This window comes from Panthera uncia, chromosome D2 (genome assembly GCF_023721935.1).
Source record: "Panthera uncia isolate 11264 chromosome D2, Puncia_PCG_1.0, whole genome shotgun sequence".
Taxonomy (NCBI): Eukaryota; Metazoa; Chordata; class Mammalia; order Carnivora; family Felidae; genus Panthera; species Panthera uncia.
The window spans coordinates 43,494,898-43,519,166 of NC_064818.1; the positions used below are offsets into that span (position 1 = coordinate 43,494,898).

Sequence of the window (24,269 nt, forward strand, 5' to 3'; positions counted from 1 at the left end):
TACTGATGCATAGGGGCACCTGTACCCCAATGTTTATAGCGGCACTCTCAACAATAGCCAAATTATGGAAAGAGCCTAAATGTCCATCAACTGATGAATGGATAAAGAAATTGTGGTTTATATACACAATGGAATACTACGTGGCAATGAGAAAAAATGAAATATGGCCTTTTGTAGCAACATGGATGGAACTGGAGAGTGTGATGCTAAGTGAAATAAGCCATACAGAGAAAGACAGATACCATATGGTTTCACTCTTATGTGGATCCTGAGAAACTTAACAGAAACCCATGGGGGAGGGGAAGGAAAAAAAAAAAAAAGGTTAGAGTGGGAGAGAGCCAAAGCATAAGAGACTGTTAAAAACTGAGAACAAACTGAGGGTTGATGGGGGGTGGGAGGGAGGGCAGGGTGGGTGATGGGTATTGAGGAGGGCACCTTTTGGGATGAGCACTGGGTGTTGTATGGAAACCAATTTGACAGTAAATTTCATATATTAAAAAATAAAAAAAATTAAAATAAAAAATAAATAAATAAATAAATAAATTGATGAGGAAAAACAGTAGCACTGAAATATGGAACCAGTCACAGCAGTCAGTGTCCTGTCCAAGACTGTGAGCTCCTTGAAGCAGAGATGGTCGTATTCGTATTTGTATTCTAGTACCTTGCACTTGTCATATGCACTCAGAAAGTGCTGTTGGTGGGTGGGTAGGTGAGGGAGTGAGTGAATAAGTGAGTGAAAATATGGAGGCAGGAGAGCTAGTGCGAGAGGCAGAAGTGATGTCAGGGCTTTTGGCCTGGGTGACTGAAGAGATGGCGCCACCCTGTGTGATAACAAGTGGAGGAGGAGGAGGCAGGCCTAGAGGGTTGGAAGCAAAGTTAATACATTTGATTTAGACGCGTGGTGTGTAATCCTAGCAGAGACACTTAATAGGCAAATGGAAGTATGGAGAGAGATCACGGTTGGAGTTACACTGCAAACGTCTTTTGACTTTGAAACCTGAAACAAGCATCCCTAGAATCACAATTGTATAATTTCAAGAAGGGAGTTTTCCCAAGAAATGCAATTAAGTCACAGTGTAGATGTTGTTCTGTAATTATTTTACACTTTACACCCTACACTCTCAGCACTTCTGAAGATGGGAAGCCGTTTAATTTCATAGTAGAGAAGTGAGAAATGGCAGAGATTTTGGAAGTAAGCCATATGTAAAATACACAATATAATTGACACTCTGTAAACCTTACTTCCTCAATCCTGTCAGTGTCTTTGGAGAGCCAATTAAAGTGGAAAATTCTTAGGTTGATAAAATAGAAAGTTCAGGTTATTTGTGGTAGAAATCACGCCAGGAGTAATTGCATCATAAATAAAATATTTTTCATTCAGGAATAGTTTAGGCTGAAATCAGTAAAATCAAATTGCTGGAACCAATAGGATGGGAGGAAAAACAGAATTATATTCATCTATAAACAAACTAGTGTGGCTTTTTTTGTTACCTATTTAACTATTTTATAATAACCAAACCTTAACTGGGGAGGTTATGTTTCACATCATCCATCCTAAAAACTCAATTTTATACTAGTGAAGTCAGATTTGCAATATTTTAGGAAAATAATTTTAAGATATATTTCTGTTTTAATGATGACACACACTGCATATTTTAATATGTATGATTATCTTGGTAGGCTTTTTTTCTATAGAATGAATTATTATAAAGATTTGAGGTGTTTTTGTCACATCTACTAGGATTTGAAAGATTATGATGAATAGCTTCGTGTTTTAAAGTTTTTATTTATTTTTATTTGAGAGAGAGAGAGAGAGAGAGAGAGAGGGAGGGAGGGAGGGAGGGAGAGGGAGAGGGAAGGAGCATGTGTGCACAAGCACTTGTGCACAAGCCCACAAGCCGGGTAGGGGCGGGGGGGGGGGGGGGGGGGGGGGGGGGAGGGGACAGGATCTGAAGCGGGCTCTGCATGCACAGCAGAGAGCCCGATGTGTGGTGCTCAAACTCACGAACTGAACTGTGAGATCATGACTTAAGCCAAAGGCAGATGCTTAACCGACTAAGCCACCCCGGTGCCCCAATAGCTTCGTATTTTAAAGTTAAATTTTCCTGCTTTATTCTTAGTATATTTAGAAATGTTCTTGTTAGTAGTAAAACAATTACTTTAGAGCAGCCAGAAAAGACTATTGGGATTATTTAGTGTATTTATTTTACCTGTGGTTAATCTAAGATCAGGAATGGTGGCAACCTATTACTGAATTATTTTAAGTTTCTGAACTACAGTGCCTTTTTACTGTTGTTGTTGTAAATAAAGATAGCTTTAATCTTTAAAAATGTATTTCATCATTTAAAGGTATGTTTGAGCATTTGTTTTTCTTAGTTTTGAAACTTTCCAGAATTCAGTTATATTCATGACCTTTTTTTAATTTTTATCTTTCAGGAGTCAAGAGAAAGCAGTGGAAGTTGGAGTCATTGTCAAGTGATTGAGACCTTTTACAAGAAAATCTCTTTGAATAAGAGTAATTAAAATTAGCGACATAACAAGACCAGTTATTAGAGGTCACAGTATACAGGAAACATTAAAACTGAACAATGACTCAGCTGTATATTTACATCAGATTATTGGGAGCCTATCTGTTCATCACTTCTTATGTTCAAGGTAAATCAGTGTTTTTTTAAGTAATCTTATATTTTTTAGTAATTTATTTCTATATTTGAAACACTCATTCTTGCAATTGATCTTTCAACTGATGTCCCTTTTTGAACAGTTAGGCTAATATGCCAGCATAGCTTTTAAATAAAGAGGCAAAGAGTGAGGCACAGAACAAATACATGCCAGGTAATTTTGAACTTGACTGTGATAGAAACATTTTCAAGTATTTGTAAAATCTTAGCTTCTCAGAACCTATTCTCTTATCCGTAACATAGGTATTATGATGTGCAATATTAAGTCTTGTGAGGATTAAATGAGATAAAGTATAAAATAAAGTATCTGACCTAGTAAGACTAAGACACAGGTAGTAGAAACTGAATACTTAATTTTTCAAATTCCTGTCCTCTTTAAAATACAATAAGGGATAAATGTAAATAATTAAAAAAATCATTTTGTCATTAAAAATCTTCAGAATGGTAAGTTGCACTTGCGTGTGCTAACACTAAAATTTTTTCATAGAATACTCAAAGTTTTACTTACTAACAACATTGTAATTTTGTGTTCACTGCTTGTAACTCCCAAACAGGAAATTATTGTCATGACTCTGCAGGTCATATGGGCTATATTTGCACGTGGGCTTTTTCCTGTATGGTTTAATTAGGACATTATTCCATACTGAAGAGATAGTACTACTTTGCAAAAGGATTTTAGAGTAAAGTTATTAGGCATCTTCATTTAAGTTTATGTCTTCACAGATCGTTTTTTCATAATGTTTCTTCATTCACAGCAACAAAGGTTAATATGTACCAACAAGAGATACTATTAAGAGCACAATTTTTTTTTAACATTTTCGTTTTAAAGAGTGAACATAATAATAAAATCTAGAGCTTCTCCATATTTTGTCATAGGTGTAATTAATATCTTTATTATTTTCTTGCTCAGAACACAGCCCACTTCCAAAAGCCACTTTTTTGTGTGTGAAATACCAAATTATTTAATAAAATACCTTTATTTTAACAGCTCTTGTTGTATGTCTTGTTGATCAGCATTAACCAAAGTGTCATAGTTTTGAAGATGAGTTAAATTAATAATAACATTTCCTACCTTACCCCCAGGTAATCAGTATTTGATGTTAAATTTTCTAAAAATCTATATAGATCACACAGGCAATATGATACAAAATTCTTTCCCTACCCTAATTCAAGTTGCTCTATAATAAACTTTCGTTAGATGAAATAAATTGATATTTAGTTATCAGGCATAAATTAAAAAATCTCAATAGGAATTATATTTCTGTGATGAAGAGCAAAATTTGTTACATTTCCTTTCAAAAAGATTAGTTTGATAGTTGGTTCCAATGATAAGATAAAGGGATGCCTTTATCACCAAAGGGTGGCTCGGTCATTTAAGCATGGGACTCTTGATTTCAGCTCAGGTCTCCATCTCACGGTTTGTGAAATCAAGCCTTGTGTTGGGCTCTGTGCTGACAGTGCGGAGCCTGCTTGGGATTCTCTGTCTCCCTCTCACTATCCTTCTTTCTCTGTCTCAAAATGAATAAATAAACATTAAAAAAAATGTTCAATAAATTTCAGTATAAAAAAATGATAAGATAAAAATATTTAGTCTTGGGGCGCCTGGTGGTGCAGTTGGTTAAGAGTCGGACTTCAGCTCAGGTAGTGATCTCGTGGTTCATAAGTCCAAGCCCCGCATCGACAGCATGACAGCATCTCTGCTCCTCCCCGACTCACATTTTTTCTCTCTCTCTCAAAAATAAACATAAAAAAACTTTAGTCTTAAAAGAACTAAACCAACATAGAAGAAAATGTTATTTCTTAGAGGATTATTTCTAATGCTATTTCTAAGAAGGATTGCAGAGTGGTTATTAGTGGAAATTACTTTTGACTTGGGCATCAGTTGTGTTTTAGGAAAGTAAATTTCTCCATATGTTGGTTTTCTTGTTATAAAATAGAACCAATAACACATATCCTAGATGTAAACAGGAATTTTTTGAACATTAAATGTTATGATTAAGATTAAAGTGCTTTACATTGCGATTGTTACTCAAGTTGGAACAGAAGAATGAGTCACTTGATATTAACATCTAATAGCTATTTAGTCCTTGTTTTTGGCTTGGTCACACATTTTAGAAATGGATTTTAGCTTTAAGTAACTGATTACTCCACAAACAGTGACTTGAACAAATAATTTTTGATGTAGATGGTAGGTATTTCCTGGTGTTCATTCAGTAGTTCAGTGGTGTCAAGTTTGACATCTATAATTTTCTTGGCTTCTCCTTAATGGTTACAAAATGGCTTCTGTACCTACACTGGAGGAAGGAAAAATGGGGAAAGGTTCAGCGCTGACCTCAACTGGACATTACTTCAGGAAAGCAAACTGTCCCCAGAAACTAACCTTCTGCTGGCAGATTTTATCTTGTTTTGTTGGATAAACTGAGACAGTTGCTAAGGCTACTAGAAAACTGAGAGACAGGACTGACTGTCATAGTCAGCTCAGATTCATCTCAGTCCATTGCCTCCCAAGACCAGAGTTTGGTCAGCTGAGAAGACAGGGAAAATAGATATCCTTTGGACAACTAAAAGAGTCTGGGACAGATTTTATCTCTTCTGTCATTTAAGATGTTTTCAGTCTTAGGTTACAAACAAAACAATTCAAAATAGCTTAAACAATAAGGAAAATGTTGTATCACAAAACGAGAAGTCTGAAGGTAGGGCAACTTCGGTAAGTTAATTCTGTGGCTCATCACATTCTTTCTCTATTTCAACAGTGTTGTACTCCACCTATTAATTTAGTCCTGCGTTAACTGCATGGCCACAGGTGGCTACTGTGGAGCCAGATGTCACATGCAGATGCGGCAAATTTGGGTTGACAACATTAAGTAGAAGAGGAGTGGATGTCTCTCTTGGCTCTTTTTTTGTTGTTGTTGAAGTTTATTTATTTATTTTGAGAGAGAGCAAGCGAGTGTGAGCAGGGAAGGAGCAAAAAGAGAGAAAGAGAGAATCCCAAGCAGACTCCACACTGTCAGTGCACAGTACAATGTGGGGCTTGATCTCATGAACCGTGAGATCATGACCTGAGCCGAAATCAAGAGTTGGACACTTAACCAACTGAGCCACCCAGGCACCCTCCTCGTGGCTCTTTTTAATTGGTAAAGAAATCTTTCCTCAGACACCTCTCCCCTTCCCCTCCCTTCCCCTCCCCAGCAGACTTCCTTCTAACCTTATTGGCCAGAATTAATTTATGCTTTTGTATAAACAGTGGCAAGGGGAAGGGAACTGAAATTGTTGGATTAGACAAAATAATTGTCTCTACTGAGGGTAGGTCTGTGCTTCTCTGAATCACAGGAGGAGGAGCCAATACTTAAAAAGGGGTGTGGGGTGTGTGTGTGTGTGTGTGTGTGTGTGTGTGTGTGTGTGTGTGTTGCCAGCAAGGTAGAGGGGAGAAAACAACTAACGGCATCTGTTGCAGGGTACCACATTTGTCTACCTAACATCATACATACCCTTCTTACATGCATATACTAAAAGTGCTGGTGTTGGTAGAAATACTCAATTCGTGCTCAGAGGGGTATATACATATAACCCAGAGGTTTATCCACATGTTGCACTCAGCCACTCATATAGTGTGTATGTAGTATATAGCCTTGTCTATCAGATTCATATATGCCTCTTCACGGTCCAGCAGTGTGTGGCTAAGGGAGAAATTGTCAGTGCCCGACACACCCAGTATTTAGTGATGAAGAAGAAATAGGATGAGTGCTGTATAAACTCCCATTCAGAAGGACGACTTGAAAGCAGCCTTCAGTACTCATGCGCCGTAGCACATAGATTAAGGAGAACTGTTACTGATTACTTCATACATGCAATGCATTGATGTCCCATTGGTCTCTGCAGCCCTCCTGCCTTTTGCTTTCTAATTATTCCTATTCTAGACATTCTGCTTTAAGGACAGGGGAGGAGTTTCTGTGCTTTGTACAAAGGAAACCCATAGATTACTGGGAAAGTGAGAAAAATTATTTAGCCGGGAATAAAAATGCAGTAAAATCAGGGGCGCCTGGGTGGCTAACTTGGTTAACTGTCTGAATTCGACTCAGGTCATAATCTTGCCTTTCATGGGTTCAAGCCCTGCATCGGGCTCTGTGCTAACAGCTCAAAGCCTGAAGCCTGCTTCAAATTCTGTGTCTGCCTCTCTCTCTGCCCCTCCCCTACTCATGCTCTGTCTCTTTCTCTCACAAAATGAATAAACATTTTAAAAAATGTAGTAAAATCATTGATGCCAAAAATTACCATTAATGACAAAGGAACATGGTGTAAATGTGCCTATAGGTAGTTACTTGTATCTTTTAGCTATTGGTCTCCATATTCGTATATATTTGTGTGGTTTTTTTTCCTGAGCTGTTACACTAGAGCGTGCAAACTTTAAATATTTTTTGCGTGTGTTTGTTTTGAGATACATCCTAGAGCTTCAGCCCAGCCCAGACCCCATAATTTTATGCCATTGTAAATGCAGGACTTGAAAGAGATTGGCAAATTCTAGGAGTTGACGGAAGACCCGCGTGCCTTGAGCATGGTGGAGGACAGGTGCTATAAGTTGATGTTGGAGCGGTACAGAGGTTCCAAATCCTGCTGGCAGTAGGCATGGTGAAGGAGGTTGGAGTTTATTCCGAAGGCATATGGAGCCATTAATTGGTTTTAAGCAGGGGAGTGAACAGGATCAGATTTATGTTTATAAGATAACTCTGGCTCCTGTATGGGAAATAGATTGGAGGGGCCAAGAACAGAAGTAGGGAGGTCAGTGTGGAGATTCCTATCTCAGAAGTAACATGCCATGATGGGCCCAGGTAATAGCAGGTGAGCTGGAGAAAAATGGGAAAAACTTGAGATCTATTTTGGAGAGTGAGCCAAAAGACTTGGGGAGACAGGTTTGAGGAGAAAAGTCAAGAGTTCCATTTTGGACAAGCTAATTTTGAGATTACTTACAAGCAGCTCAAAGCTAGAGGGGTAAATCTAGGAACCATAAACAGATTTGCTTAAACTGTGGGAATGGGCGCTGTCACCTAGGGAGGTGGTGCAGAGAAGCTGTTGCTACCTATTTTTCTTTGCATCTAGGCCTCTATTTTGGGAAAGTTTATAACTTTAAGATACAGCTTAGTTTTTCTTGCCTTTGACACCCAGGCTGAGTTTGTGTTACAGGCTCCTTCCTTTGTTTACCTTTGTATTGTATCCCTGTTCACACTGTGTTTATCTGCGTGCTTACCGCCCCTCCCCTTCACTGCCCTCCCAAGTTTCCCAAGGACTCCATCAGTTTCCAGCATTCAGTAACTTGCCTGCACATAGCTGGCCTCTAGTTAGTGTTTTGTTAAATAAATATCTGAGGTAATATAAATCCCAAATGCAAATTATTATAATTAGGATTTTTTATTTCTTAAATTCAGATAGTGTTTGGGAAATTGTGTGTATTAACCATCATAGAACTTTGCATAGTCTAGGTATCCGTGATCTTTAAGTACAGTACAATCTTTGTAAATAAATATTTCCATTTGTACCTTATTTTATATTTAATTAAGCCCTTTACTGTCTATTCATTTCTTCTGTATATAACCTCTTGGTGTGAATTGGGAAGGAATTATTATTACTGTTTTTTAGAGCTAGAGAATGAGATTCAGAGAGTACCACCTGTGGACATATTTGGGAGTTGAACCCTTAACTTCTCATTGTTATTTCAGTGTCATTTCTACAACACTACCACTTCCTCTGTGTATCATTAGATTTTTGGAAAATTAATTGCATGTGGTATATTATTTGACGATTTTTCTCCATAGTTAAACGGATGCTTCCTTCTGTTATTGTGATGGGTTTGAAAGCTGGTTAAGAGACTTCAGGTGTCCTCTAGTCCTGGAGTCTTATTCGCTAAATGAGGCCTGGAGAAGTGGTGGCTTCTCCGTGATCACCCAGTGAACTAAACTGTGGTACGACCACAGTAGGAGAATAGTAGACCACAATCCAGGTCTCCTTGTTTTTAGCCTAGTGGATTTCTTCCTTTCCTGGCCACTACCCTCCCTTTTTTTATTTTTGCAGTTGACATTGCTAGCATAAATGAGGTCTTTAAGTTTTGTTATCAGTTTAAAGGATTAAATGAAGATTATTAAAATTCAAGGCATGGAGGGGCGCCTGGGTGGCTCATTCGGTAAGTGATTCTTGATTTCGTCTCAGGTCATAATCTCAAGACTTCGTTGGATCGAGCCCCACAATCCTGCTTGAGGTTCTCTTTCCCCTCCTCTCTCTGCCCCTTTCCCCGTCCACTCTCGCTCTCTCTCAAGATAAATAAGTAAACATTAAAAAAAAAAAATTCCAGGCATGGAATTGCTAAAACTTAATTAGCAGCACATTCTCTTCCTGTTATCAAATGTGTGCGTCTGTGTTACTTTTTCTCTTTTCATCTCACCAGTATGGCTACATTTTAAGTCAAGTCTACATTATGCTTGAACGTTATAATGAAATGTTGCTTATACGCAGTTCTCTTAATATTTTATACCTGTTTGGCTTTACATTTTATTCCTTGGAGGTCAATCCTCCAAGGAATAAGCTAGCCAATTTCAGCTGATTCAGAGGGAGGGAAGAATTACTCACACATTTTAAGAAGTCCTGTTCTGCTTTCAGCCTGAAAGATTCAGTACCAAATAGGACAGTATCTGTCATTTGAGGCTACTTGACTCTAATGCAAAAACACAGTTCTGTTTTCATAAGCTAACTACTGCCCTACAGTAACCTTCAGTTTCTGGCAGCATAGTCTGGATTCGAACCAGTGACCTTCAGATAAAGGGCACCAGATAATATGATTAGTCCCCATGCTCTCACAATCCCCTTACTTAAGCAATTAAAGTCCAAAGCGAGATGCTTAGTAACTCCACTTCCGCATAGAGGCACAAATAGAGGACTTATTGTTTTTAAGCTAGTCCCAAGTTTTGAGACAAAGAGCTTAAGAACCATAATTTGTATATATATATTTTTAAGTTTATTTAGTTATTCTGAGAGAGAAAGCATGCGAGTAGGGGAGGCACAGAAAGGCACAGGGAGAATCCCAAGCAGACTCCTCTCTGCTAGTGCAGAGCCCAACACAGGGCTCAGTCTCACAAACCCTGAGATCATGACCTGAGCTGAAATTAAGAGTCAGACGCTTAACCAGCTGAGCCACCCAGGTGCCCCATAATTTGTGTATTTTTTAATAATTGTAAATAATCTCAGCCTTCCCTGAAACCATTTCCCATTTTGTACCTTTCTTGTAGGTTATGACCATATTGTATGTCTGCCACTCTTGTCTTCCACTGGTGCAAAACTTGTGACATAATCTTCTCCATATGTCCATCAATACCTGGGGCAGTACTCTGTGCATCATAGGTTATTAACAAATGTTAAATGTATGAATGAAATGTATTTTTTTTAACGTTTATTTATTTTTGAAAGACAGAGACAGCGGGAGCGGGGGAGGGCAGAGAGCGAGGGAGACAGAGTCTGAAACAGGCTCCAGGCTCCAAGTTGTCAGCACAGAGCCCGATGCAGGGCTCAAACCCACAGACGGTGCGTTCATGACCTGAGCCGAAGCTGGACGCTCAACCGACTGAGCCACCCAGGCATCCCTGAATGAAATGTATTTTTAATTAAACACATTAGCTGCCATTACATAAGAAAGCTGCCATTACATAATAATTACACACTAAGAAAGCTTAAAAATTTCTCATTGAAAATTGAAATGGAAGAATTAGCTTTTCAGAAATGATGTTTTCACAAATTTCATACTTGAATACAGGGCAGAATCTGGACAGTATGCTCCATGGTACTGGGATGAAATCAGACTCTGACCAGAAAAAATCAGAAAATGGAGTAACCTTAGCACCAGAGGATACTTTGCCTTTTTTAAAGTGCTATTGCTCAGGACACTGCCCGGATGATGCTATTAATAACACATGCATGTAAGTACTTTATGTAGTCCTTAAAGTTATGAGAATAGGATTGCATTTAGTGCTATTTTAAGAATTGTTTACATTGTCTTTTTTTTTTTTTTTCTTTAATTTTATATGATATCTTTTACAAAGAGCCAAAAAACTTCTTGTTCTTTGTATGGGAACATTTAGTACTATTAAATGATTGATGTTTCATTTCTCAGAGTTAACGTTGTAATACAGCTTTTTAAAGGAGATAGAGGGATTTGAATCTGGTATTTGTCTAACGTTTTGAGTTTATTTAATGATCTTTTTATCATAAAGTTTACTGATACTTACTGTAGAAAATTTAGAGATTACCAAAAAACAAACAAACAAACTCACTCAAAATCTTGTAATTCTAAACTGGTCGAAATATTTTACAGAAAGATAGGCGTGATATTGTGATATTTAATTAATTTTATATTATTTTGATACAAGTGAGCTCCCAGTCCAATTCTGATTTATATAACCATTTTAATTTTCCTACTTTATTTTATGTTAACTATTCAACACATTTATATATGATCATGTAATTCTGTTCCATATTGTTTGGGGACATTGAAGAATGGGCTTACTAGCCAAAAAAATTCCCTGAACAACTGAGTGTCATCAGTTAATTGTCTCCCTGTTATGAAAGTGATAATGTCCTGTTTTTGTACTTTACTAATAACTGTATGCTCTTTGAATATCACCAAATAGAAAGCAAAAACGTATATATGTAAAATACTGAAATTATATGATAGTTCATCATGTCTTCAATGTGAAGTTATATTTTTTGGTCTATATATTTTTGGTCTTTCAGAACGAATGGGCACTGCTTTGCCATCATAGAAGAAGATGACCAAGGAGAAACTACATTAGCTTCAGGGTGTATGAAATATGAAGGATCTGACTTTCAGTGCAAGGTAAGATCTGATTTGGGGCCTGTGAAATAAAGAAGGGAGGGATCACGTGAAAAGTATTCATTTCCCCAGGAGAAGTGTGCCTGATCTGCACGTCACTCTATGTTCTTATAAACCAAGTATATTGGAGGAAGCTTAGCTCTTACTTCAGGTAATATGATTGTGGTAATTGAAGTTCCAGATTATTTTACTTTTTTTTTTTTTAAATTTTTTTAAATTTTTTTTATGTTTATTTTTGACAGAGAGAGAGAGAGAGAGAGCGCGCGCATGCGCGCGCGCACGAGTGGGGGAGGGGCAGAGAGAGAAGGAGAGACAGAATCCGAAGCAGGCTCCAGGCTCTGAGCTGTCAGCACAGAGCCTGATGCGGGGCTTGAACTCACAGACTGAGAGATCATGACCTGAGCTGAAGTCGAACACTCAACCAACTAAGCCACCCAGGCGCCCCTATTTTACTTTAAAAAAACGTTTTAAATCATATCCTATTTCTAAATTGTCATGACTGCAAAAAAAAATGTTACAGTATCACCTGTGGATTATCAAATTGACTGGAAAGACTTCAAGGTGATTAACCTTTGTATCACTCTGAGACAATGCAGAAACATTAAGTCCTTGTAAGGAAATCTCAGTGGAGTTGTTTTAACAGCAGCAGCAAAGGCATCCAAGGGCTGGTAATGAAGAGTTTATGAATATCCTCATGGCTCTTGGTTATAAACCTAATCTCTTCAAAATCCTGTATAGTAATTTTGCCCCAGGGATTCTTCCAGCTTTAGATAGAACCGTTTGTACACAAATTTAAGCTTCAACTATTTTAGGAAATGATTCACATTATTAAGAAACTCTCAGGATTGATATATGTTCCAATCTCTGCTAAAAGTTTGGGATCCATGTGCCCCCTCTGCACATCTCCCTTCCCCCCCACACACAGAGAGAGAGAGCACACAGAGGAGGGGCAGAAAGAGGGAGACAGAGGATCCCAAGCAGACTCTGCACTGACATCAGAGAGCCTGATGCGGGACTTGAACTCACGAACCGTGAGATCATGACCTGAGCTGCAGTCAGATGCTTAACCGACTGAGCCAATCAGGCACCCGCCCCCCCCCCCCCCCGCCAATTTATTTTCTTCTTCCCCTCCCCCTCCTCCTCCTCCCCTCCTCCTCCGAGAAAGAGATAGAGTGACTATCTTAAGCAGGCTCCATGGCCAGCCCGATGTGGGACTTGATCTTAAGACCACCCCAACCCCAGGGCTCTATTTCATAACCAACCGTGAGATCATGACTTGAGCTGAAATCAAGAGTTGGATGCTTAACCAACTGAGCCACCCAGGCACCCCTCATCCCATCTATTTTCTAGGTGTGACACCTCTAGTGACCAGGGCTCATTACATCTCAAGACCATCTATTTCATCTGTACTAATGACCTGACATGATCTTTACAAAGCTTTTCCTCCTAATGACTACAAATCTCTCCCTGCCCCTTTGGATCAAATCTAAAGCCTCTTTCATATGACAGCCTTTTACTGTGTGAAGGAAGTTTTTTGGTCTGTTTGTGTGGTCCTGTGTTCCTCCCCATTCCTATAGTCTTTGCCTGGTGAAAATGATAGCTCACAGTCCCCTCCACTGCTCCATGTCTGATCAGCTTCAGAGTTACACTGATTTCTCAGCGTAATATGCAGAATTGAGTGTGGTCCGACCTGGGGTGGGAGGGGGGAAAGCAGAGAATAAGTAACTCCTTTCCTTTTCCTAAATACAGCCAGAGCTCATGTTGGATGTTGGATGTTGGATTGTTAACACCACACTTTGAAACATACTGAGCTTCCTGTCAGCTAAAATCCCCGTCTTTCACTTGTGCTACTGCTGAACCATATCTCTTAGATTCTATATTGATTCTTTGGTTTCTTGCCACAAATAAGAGGATGGAAATGGAATGAGTTTTTGAAAATAGTTGTTACATACCTGTCTATGTTAAATTTTATCATATTAGAATTATCCCTTTGGGTGTGCTTGGGTGGCTCAGTCGGTTGAGCATCTGACTTCAGCTCAGGTCATGATTTCAGTTTGTGGGTTTGAGCCCCGCGTCGGGCTCTGCACTGACAGCTTGGAGCCTGGAGCCTGCTTCGGATTCTAGGTCTCCTTCTCTCTCTGCCCATCCCCTGCTTGTGCTCTGTCTCTGTCTCTCAAAAATAAATAAGTAAATAAATGTAAAACAAAAAACAAAAAAAGAATTAGCCCTTTGCTGTGATTTGGCAGGATTTGTGGGGGGGGATAATAATTTAATTATTTTTGCAGTTTTATGCCATTTGCATGTTTATCAACCACATATTCTATACATTTTTTTTAATCACTAAAAATATTGAAGGAAGAACTATGGTTAGAGCAGTGAGCTCAGCAGTAATAACCCGTATCTTGCATGCCCCTAAACGAGGCATATCACAAATTGACTTCACTAATATAAATTAGTTGTTAAACTTCAGTCTGTGTTCTTTTAACATAAGAAAGAGTCTAACATTTAGCTCTTCAGTTTCCAACACTTGTCCTTTCTAAATTCTTCCTGTCACATCTGCCTTCCAGCCCTCTCAAAGTGTTCTCTTACCAGGGCGTGATCATGAGGGCAGCCACTCACCAAGAATACAGAAGCCCTGGAGGGTCTCTTCCGGCATCTGGGAAAGCAGCTGCCATGTTACAGTGCTTTTTCCTTGTCCTCCATCACCTCCTGGTTTTCAGCAACACATCCATGGCTTGGCGGTCTTCTAGCATTGCTAGAGAAACCCCTTCTTGGTTGTTCTTTACATTTTGTCTTCTGCAGGGCTAAGCTCATTTTGAACATTAGCCTTCCTGCAACTGTTTGTAGATGCTTCGTAGTCCTTTTATTCACCTTCAGTTAATATACTCTCCATTCCCTCCTTCATGTAAATGTTCTCGATCTGGGGTTATTTCAGAGTCACTTGTGTAACTCCTAACATCTCTCTCTTTTCTTTCTCTTTATGGTCATTTAAAAGTAAAACTGTTTGGGGGCATGTGGGTGGCCCAGTCAGTTGAGCGTCTGACTTCAGCTCAGGTCATGATCTCGTGTTTGTGGGTTCAAGCCCTGCGTCGGGCTCTGTGCAGACAGCTCAGAGCCTGGAGTCTGCTTCAGATTCTGTGTCTCCTCTGTCTGCCCCTCCCTCCCCTGGTCACCGTCTGTCTCTGTCTCTCAAAAAATAAAACATTAAAAAAATAACTTTTTTTTTTTTTTAAGTAAAACTTTTTTAACATTAAAAATTTAGTTAAAATGGGGGCGCCTGGGTGGCGCAGTCGGTTAAGCGTCTGACTTCAGCCAGGTCACGATCTCGCGGTCCGTGAGTTCGAGCCCCGCGTCGGGCTCTGGGCTGATGGCTCGGAGCCTGGAGCCTGTTTCCGATTCTGTGTCTCCCTCTCTCTCTGCCCCTCCCCCGTTCATGCTCTGTCTCTCTCTGTCCCAAAAATTAAAAAAAAAAAAAAAAAAAAAAAAAAAAAATTTAGTTAAAATGGAAAACTTGTGCTTTTGGAAGTTTCCCAATACTCTCAACCCATCTTTCCTGGTAGGATCAAGTCGTGGACTCCTATTCATTCACCTTTTTAAAGTAATACTTGATTATACTGAGGTTTTTCTGTTTTAGCCATCTGATACTTAAGAATAACATGGTCAGTTTCTGCTTATGTTCCTGCTACTTTTATAATGACAAGCAATTCCTTTCTGTTGCTATTTTGGTCCAGAATGGCAGTTTTCCCAGGCAGTGCTGAAATGTCAGCATTCAAGTTAATAACTTGTCAAGTACTGTACCAATCACGTAAAACTTCACACATAATTGTTGATGTTTGCTTTCTTGACTGAAGTCTTTTCCTGTGCTCATTTTCTGATCTGTCAGGGACACATCTCCTCTCTGGTCGGTGGTCTCTAAGAAACTCTCAGGAGTATGGTTTCTGCATTTTGCCTTTGTCCTCACCACATCTGCTTTAACTTGCTTCTGCATTGGGTTCCTTAGTCTCAACATAGTTGTTCTGTGCAGACTCTGCAGTATCTTCTACCTCCTCGACTACTTTTCCTCACGTCTCCTTTCTTTAGACTACAACGCCCTCCGCTTAAGTCGTCTCGGTGCTGCTGTGAGATCCTGTGTACCCTACTAGTTCATCACTGCAATAAAGTGTATTACCCATGTTTTTTAGGAAAAGATCTCATGATTTAGATTTTTACTACTACAAACAGGTGAATAGTAATACATTAAGATATGCCAAAGTTTTGGTGAAAAATACTTGTGAACTTTTGTTTATAATTTAGTTATAGTCCAGTGTTCCAACACATCATCCACATACATATGTTCTTAAGAAATACCATTTTACAATCCTTACAACACTATTTCAACACAAATAATTTTTTGATAATCTTTTCTTAACACATAAAACTTGCAGGTCCTTTTCACTCAACAGAGCTAGAAATTGTGTTCATGAATATTAAAAAAAAACCCTCATTCTCACCTGAAAATATCAAGCCATTTTTAATTTTGTCCTTACTCTTCCTCTAGGATTCACCAAAAGCACAGCTACGGCGGACGATAGAATGTTGTCGGACCAATTTATGTAACCAGTATTTACAACCTACACTGCCCCCTGTTGTCATAGGTAGGTTCGCCTAGAAGAGGGTGATTGTGATTTTCAGTAAAATATTTTCTGATTTTGACACTAAGCAAGCTTTCTAGAATTTAACACTCCCAAGTTATTTTTCTCCTTTCGTATGTGATGAAGAGATCAAATGTGTGCTTTGTTGTTCACTTCCCTTGTCAGGTCCATTTTTTGATGGCAGCATTCGCTGGCTGGTTGTGCTCATTTCAATGGCTGTCTGCATAGTTGCTATGATCATCTTCTCCAGCTGCTTTTGTTACAAGTAAGATCATTATTTTTATATAAAATATGTTGTTGAATATTAGATGTAAGTAGTTCTTTAAAAGGCAATGGGCATAAGTTATTGACCACTGAATGCAGTTCAAACACCATTAACTTGTATTCTCTGGGTCTGTCTTCTTTAACTAACCAGATTATATTTTTCTTAAGGAAAAAGAGGACCTTACTATTAATCAGTTAATTGAACCCAGCTTTATACTTCTTGTTCATGAGTACTTAGGATTTTTCTTATTTATGGAATATTGAACTTCTTATATCTGAATGTTTAAAATCTGTCCCAAGAAGACAACTGCGTTACCGTTCTTTAGTTACTTGGGGCTTCAGAATTGTTTGTAGTTAGTCATGATTTCAGAAGACAGATGCCAAAAGAGAAGAGGAATAAGAGGAGGGGATAAACTTCAGTAATAAAACATTATCTTATTGGCATATGAATAGACTGAGAGATCAGTGGAACAGGTTCCTAGACCCATAAATAGACCCCAGTATATAAGTAAATTTAGTATATGGTAAAGGTAACATTCCAGATCACTGGGGAAAACATGGAATTTTTGACAAATGGATTTAGTAGTAGGTGGCTATATAGAAAAACATGAGGGGTGTATAGTCAGCTCGTTTAGTTGAGAGTTGGTTGACTCTTGATTTTGGCTCAGGTCATGATCTCACAGTTGTGGGATCGAGCCCCCCATCAGGCTCCATGCTGGGTGTGTAGCCTGCTTAATTTTCTTTCTCTGTCTCTGTCTCTGTCTCTGTCTCTCTCTCTCTCTCTCTTTCTCTCTCTCCCTCTCTCCCTCCACCCCCTCTTTAAAAAAAAATAAAAAGATGAAGTTCAGTCAGTAACCTACATTGTAATAAGTTTTACCCATCTTGGATCTAAATACGTAACATTAACTGATTAAAGCACTGGAACAGACCGTAGAAGAATTTAAAAAAATAATCTCAGTGTGGAAGACCTGTGATTGACGTAAAACCAAGAAGCAAAGAAAAACACCCCATACACAGAAAATAAAACCTTAAAAAAGAAAAACTTGCGTCAAGTACATAAAAATAAGACTTTACTATGTGGCAGAAACCACCATAAACAGAAGACAAAGAGTGAAAAATATTGGTATCTCATATTACAAAGAGCTGATTTCTCAAATATAGAGAGCTTTTATAAATCAAAAACAAAAAACTTAGCAGTTCAATGGGAAAACATTCCCCCCAAACTGAACTCACCTTTATCTAAAAGGAAATACTTACAGCTCTGAAAAGAAAAATAAAAAGATGACTCAAGAATATTCACAATATGAAAAATAGAAATTAAAATCATACTGAGATACTGTTTTCCACCTGTAATACTGGCAGAAATTCTTAGATAAAGAGACAGATTGAGCATCTCCCTTTTGCTGCCTCCAGTAAAAAAGCAATAGTTTTTACCTTCTTTGTCCAGCTAGGACAAGGAGAATGGGATACCAGATAACAGCAAAAAAAAAAACAACAACAACAACAACAACAAAAAACCTTTGGAACTTGGGAAACTTTTGGATGACTAGTAAGTGACTTTGCGGACCTACAAAATCAGACTCCTAGGCTAGAATTTGAGAAAGTAAAGGTGCAACCAGTTTATACTATAGAATTCCCCAAGAAGCTCGAAAATTGGCAGCACCAGTTACCTCTGGGAGTAAAGCTGAGAGTGGCAGTAAAACCAAGAGGATTGCTTGAAAGTCTATTTTTAGAAAGTCAGATGCTGTGTTACGCAATACTGCATTAGGAAATCACTCCCAAACATAGTGGCTTAAAACAGCAATTATTATCTCTCACTGTGGGTCAGAAATTCAGGAGTGACTGACTGCACGTCAGAATCTTTGATAAGGTCCAGTCAGATGTCAGCAGGAGCTGTGCTCACCTAAAGGCTTGACTAGAGCTGGTAGATCACTTTCCAAGGTAGCTCACTTCTGATGCTCACAGGTTGAGAGGGGAGCTTAGTTTCTCTGATGTGAGCCTCTTAACAGAGCCGTATGAGTATCCTTGCAGCATGAAGACTGGCTTCTTCCTCCTAGGGTGAGTGATTCAAGAGATCAAGGTGGAAGCTGCAATGCTGTTTACGATCTAGACTCCAAAGTTACACCATCACTTCTGCCACATTGTGTTGGTCACACAGGTCAGCCCTACAACATTATGGAAGGGAAACAGGGACTTACATACCGGGAGGTGAGAATGTTGTGGCCCATCTTGGATGACAAGTCCCACAGATGTTGAGACCCCTACTCTTGTTCAGAACAGTCACCCTTACTATCTCCCTGACAGAAAGCTAGAAGTTTCTCTGTAAAGAACAAAGAGGGGCGCCTGGGTGGCTCAGTCGGTTAAGCGTCTGACTTCAGCTCAGGTCATGATCTCGAGGTTCCTGAGTTCGAGCCCTGCATCAGGCCCTGTGCTGACAGCTCAGAGCCTGGAGCCTGCTTCAGATCCTGTGTCTCCCTCTCTCTCTGTCCATCCCCCACTCGTGCTCTGTCTATCTCTGTCTCTCAAAAATAAATAAAAATCTTTAAAAAAAAAAAAAAAAAAAGAACAAAGATAAGATTCTTAGTTGTGGCATCCCATTATTGAGGGTGAGATATTATATTGAAAACATGGAGGTAAAGTGAACATTTATATACTTATTGGTGGGCCCCTCAACCCTCCCAGAACTCTGTTAGGCAGACTTATTCAAACAAGAAATAGGAAGAATCTTCTTGGGGAAATCCATCCAGCCCAAGAGAAAAAAACCTAAATATACTCACCTCCATGGGCCCAGTGAAATGGCCCAGGCAGTTATCTCACAGTGAAGTCTGTAATCAGTAAGCTCCACTCATGTATCAGTGCTTGCCAATGAGGCAGTGAGGGCACTAATCCCTGAAAAACAGGAGACAAATGAAGTAAGCCTTATGATTGCCCACCATACTGCCTAGAGAGAGTTTCTAGCTGTAGGACATAGGAGGAACCCAGGTGTAGCCCATCAGGCTCTGGCTCAAGGAGATGTAGCTGAGTCTGGGGTATGAATAACAGAGTACTAAAGAGGAGAGAACTTCACAGGGAAAGAACTCTGGACATCTGCAGAAGGTTCTTATCAAATATTCAGCTGAATCTTTATCAGCATGTACAAGTGAGGAAACTGCCCAAGACTGGGTAAGAATGCCTGAAAAGATCGAAGGAAACAGTGTTCAGTGCTCACACAAGTCTGGGAATAGTGTCTGTTTCCATCACCTGGGAGACTTGAAAACCTCATAATCCCCAGGGCTTTGGTTAGAGTACTCAGAAGGGTCTTGCTTCAGTATTGGGGAATAATTAGCTCTAAACTAAACATGACATTGGTCCCACCTCAAAAGGAGTATACTGTTTCCAAATAGCTGCATCCTAGAGCAAAGTTCAAGGATATTTAGAGGGGCGCCTGGGTAGTTCAGTCAGTTGACTGACTGACTCTTCTGACTCTTGATTTTGGTTCAGGTCATGATCCCAGGGTCATTGGATCAAGGCCAGCGTTGGGGTCCTTGTTGAGTGTGGAGACTGCTTGAGATTCTGTCTCAGTCTTCCTCTGTCTCTCTTCCCCATTCATGCTCTCTGTCTCTTTCTTTAAAATAATAAATAATAAATAAGAATATTTAGAAGAATATAAAAACACCCAGCACCAACAAGGTAAAATTCACAGTATCTGCCATCTAGTCAACAATTACCAGGTATACAACTAATACAGCCAATAATGAGGAATCAAAACACCAACCGAAAACTGATCGAAGTTTTAGAATTAGTGGATAGGGGCATTAAAATAGTTATTATAACTGTATTTTATATGTTCAAAAAGTGAAATAGAGACTTGGAAGATCTAAAAGAGACCCATATCAGACTTTAGAAAATGAAATCTATAATACCTGAGATGAAATATACACTGGATGAGATTAATGACAGATTAGGTACTGTAGAAGAAAATATGAGTAGACATGAAGACACTGCAAGAGAAACTAAACAGACTAAACCATCAATACATATTTTAAAAATAAATTGATAGGACACCTGGGCAGCTCAGTCGGTTGGGTGTCTGACTCTTGGTTTTGCTTGAGTCATGATCCCAGGTTCATGGGATTAAGCCCTGCATCAGGCTGAGCTTGGCCTGCTTAAGGTTTTTTCTCTCTCTCTCCCTCTGTCCATCTTCCTCACATGTCCTCTCTCTCTCTTTAAAATTAAAAAAAAAAAAAAAAAACTAAAATGAAAAAAAAAATGAGCACCAGTGAACTGTGGGACTTCATGCAACGTAATGTATATACAGTTGACAGTTGAATAGTGCAGAGGTTTGGGGAACCAACCCCTGTGCAGTCAAAATCTGTGTATAACTGACTCCCCCAAAACTTAACTACTAATAGCCTACTGTTGACTGGAAGCCTTTTCAATAACATAAACACTTGTTTAACACATATTTTTTAGGTTGTGTGTATTATATGTTGTATTCTTAGAGTAAGCTAAAGAAAAGAAAATGTGTCAAGAAAATCATGAGGAAAAGAAAACACATGTATATGTAGTACTGTGCTGTATTGAAAAAAAATCTACACTTAAATGGATCCATGCAATTCAAACCCATGTTTTTTTCAGTGGTCAACTGTATATATAATTGGACTTCCCAAAAGAGGGGAGAGAGCAAATTTTTTTTAAAAATAATGACCAAATTTTTTTCAAATTTAATTAGAACTGTAAACCCATAGAGCCAGAGTACAAGCAACAAAAAGAAATCAACACCTAGGCACATCATTATCAAATAGCTCAAAACCAGTGATAAAGGAAAAAAATCTTAATTGCAGCCAGAGAAAAGGCAGATTAGGTACAGAGGAAGATGGGTAAGGATGGTAGCCAACTTTTCAGGGGAAACAGTGTGCATAGAGCAGAATCTGTAAAGTACTCAAGGGGTAAAAAGTCATAAACCTAGAATTCCGTATGCAGAGAAAATACTTTCAAAAATGAAGGTAAACTGGGATACCTGGGTGGCTCAGTCAGTTAAGCATCTAACTCTTGGTTTCAGCTCCAGTCATGATGTCGAGGTTCATGAGATCGAGCCCTGTGTGGGACTCTGTGCTGACAGTGCAGAGCCTGCTTGGGATTCTGTCTCTGTCTCTAAATAAATAAGCAACAAAAAAATGAAGGTGAACTAAAGACACACATACAAAAGCTTGAAAGAATTCATATCCAGCAGATTTGGACCACAAAATATGTTAAAGGATGTTCTTTAAGTAGAAAAAAAATTGCATTTTAACATATATATAGAACTCTACTTCACAGGCTCCATTTCTGGATATTATTTTAACAGAGAATATATTATCCTGTAAGACTAATTTGGATGTGATCCTATCTAAAGGAAAGATGGTGTCGACAACCTCAACATTTTTCTTAACCCTAGAATTTTATAGTTTTAGAATTTTAATGTAGCTTATTTTCTGCTTTTTCAAAAGACATTATTGCAAGAGCATCTCAAGCAGACGTCGTTACAATCGTGATTTGGAACAAGATGAAGCATTTATTCCGGTTGGAGAATCATTAAAAGACCTTATTGACCAGTCACAGAGTTCTGGTAGTGGATCTGGACTACCCTTATTGGTAAGATAAAATGTCATACAAACACAAAGCGTTTATCGATACAGAATTTGTCCTCATATGATCATACACAGCATATTTGTTACAGAGTAGGGAACATTACTAAACACACATTTTTTTCCCTTCTTATTTAGAAAGATAGCTACCATAATGCAAGGAGAAATCAGTTGAAAACAAGAAGTATGAAACAAGAAAAATAGAACAGGCAATTAAGATAGAGTCTCAAACAAAATTAGGGGGAAAAACGTGATCATGAGGCGCTATATAAATGCTAGAGTTAACTCTCAAGTTTTGCTTTTAATTTGTAGAGGAATCAGATATAAATTCTTTGCATCTAAGGTTAAACTCATTGGCTGGGAGAAGTATAACTATGTCAAATTAATAAGTACTAGATATCCAGATATATTTTTAATTTAATTGCATTTGTTTAAATACATTGATCTCTGATTTTTAAATTTATTGAATTCTGTAATTGAATTGGAAAGGTAAAAGTAAAACTATCTTCATATGCAGACCACATGATATCTACATAGAAAATCTCAAGGATGATACCATAAAGTGAGTTTATCAGGGTTGCAGAATATATGGTCACTGTACAGAAATCATTGAATTTAGGTACACTGGCCACGAGTGGTTAGGAATTAATGTTTTATTTTTAAAAATGTATTTTAATGTTTATTTTTGAGAGAGAGAGCGTGCAAGCAGGGGAGGGGCAGAGAGAGAGGAAGACACAGAATCCATAGCCAGCTCCAGGCTCCGAGCGTCAGCCCAGAGCCCAACACTGGGCCCAAATTCACGAATTGTGAGATCATGACCTGAGCTGAAGTCAGGCACTCAACCAACTGAGCTGCCTGGCACCCCAGGAATTAAAAATTTTAAAGCAGTATCATTTAAAATAGCTTTAAAAGACATCATATATTTTAGAATAAGCTTAACAAAATGTATATAAGACCTGTGCACTGAAAATTAGAAAACATTGCCAAAAAATTAACAAAACCCTAAATAAAGGGAGATGTCTATCCTGTCTGTGAATCAGTAGATGCAGTATTAAAATTTCAATGATCCTAAATTGATTTATAGTTTGCATTCAATATGAAATCAGAGCAAACTTTTTAGAAATTGATAAGCTGATTCTAACATTTATACGGAAATGCAAAGGACCTCGTAGAAGAGTCAAAGCAATTTGGAAAAAGAATAAAGATTCACTACCTGATTTCTGTACTTACTATAAAGCTACAATAATCAGCACAGTGTGATCCTTACATATAAGTATGTATATCAGTGGAAGAGAATGGAGAGTATAGAAATGGATACAAATATCACTTGAATTGGGTGCCAGAGTAATTCAGGGGGGAGAAGACAGTCTGTTCAACAAACAGTGCAGGGAAGATTGGGTATACGTTTGCCAAAAAGTATATCTCAACCCTTATCTCCAAATACAAAATTACTTTGAAATGGTTCATAGACCTAAATGTAAAAGTTGAAGTATAAAACCCTTCAAAGAGAATGTTTTAGAATATCATTGTGACCTTGGGTTAAGCAAGGGTTTCTTAGCACACAAAAGGCATGAATCATTTTTTTAAATGATACATTGGACTTTTTTTTTTTAAGTTTATTTATTTTGAGAGAGACCGAGACAGTGCAAGTGGGGGAGAGGCAGAGAGAGAGGGGAGGAGAGGGAATCCCAAGCAGACTCTGTGCTGCCAGTGCAGAGCCCAACGTGGGGGTTGAACTCACGAAACTGTGAGATCCTGACCTGAGCCAAAACCAAGAGTTGGATGCTTAACCTACTGAGCCACCCAGGCGCCCCGGTGAATTGGGCTTTCTCAAAATTTAAAACTTTTCCTATTCAGAAGACACTTAAACAAAGGAAAAAATAAGTCACAAACTGACAATGCAGATCTGAAAGAATTTCTATTGCAGAATGTATAAAGAACATTTATAATTCAGTAATAAGGCTACCCAGTTTTTAAAAATGGACAAAATTTTGAACAGATACTTCCGAAAAAAAGATAAAAGAATGGCAAAGAAGCACATGAAAAGGTGCTCAGCAGCATCAGGCAAATGCAAATTAAACATTAAAGCAAGACACTGTACATCCACTAGTGTGACTAAGGCTGAGAACATTAAGTGCTGAAAAGAATATAGATCAGCTAGATACCTCATACATTGCTGATGGGAATGAAAATATTTCAGCCACTTTGGGAAACAGGT

The 24,269-nt window shown here is 38.6% G+C and overlaps 1 protein-coding gene across 2 annotated transcripts in view; it reads left to right on the forward strand.

The window, feature by feature from the left end:
• BMPR1A (bone morphogenetic protein receptor type 1A) overlaps positions 1-24,269 on the forward strand; it is a 139,823-nt gene that overhangs the window by 104,527 nt on the left and 11,027 nt on the right. For both annotated transcript variants that reach the window (XM_049646291.1, XM_049646290.1), the window contains 6 exons: positions 2,437-2,655; positions 10,474-10,636; positions 11,451-11,553; positions 16,088-16,184; positions 16,347-16,446; positions 21,914-22,058. In XM_049646291.1, coding sequence (XP_049502248.1) covers positions 2,589-2,655; positions 10,474-10,636; positions 11,451-11,553; positions 16,088-16,184; positions 16,347-16,446; positions 21,914-22,058 — 675 coding nt within the window. In that variant the 5' untranslated portion in view covers positions 2,437-2,588. The remainder of the gene's footprint in view (positions 1-2,436; positions 2,656-10,473; positions 10,637-11,450; positions 11,554-16,087; positions 16,185-16,346; positions 16,447-21,913; positions 22,059-24,269) is intronic.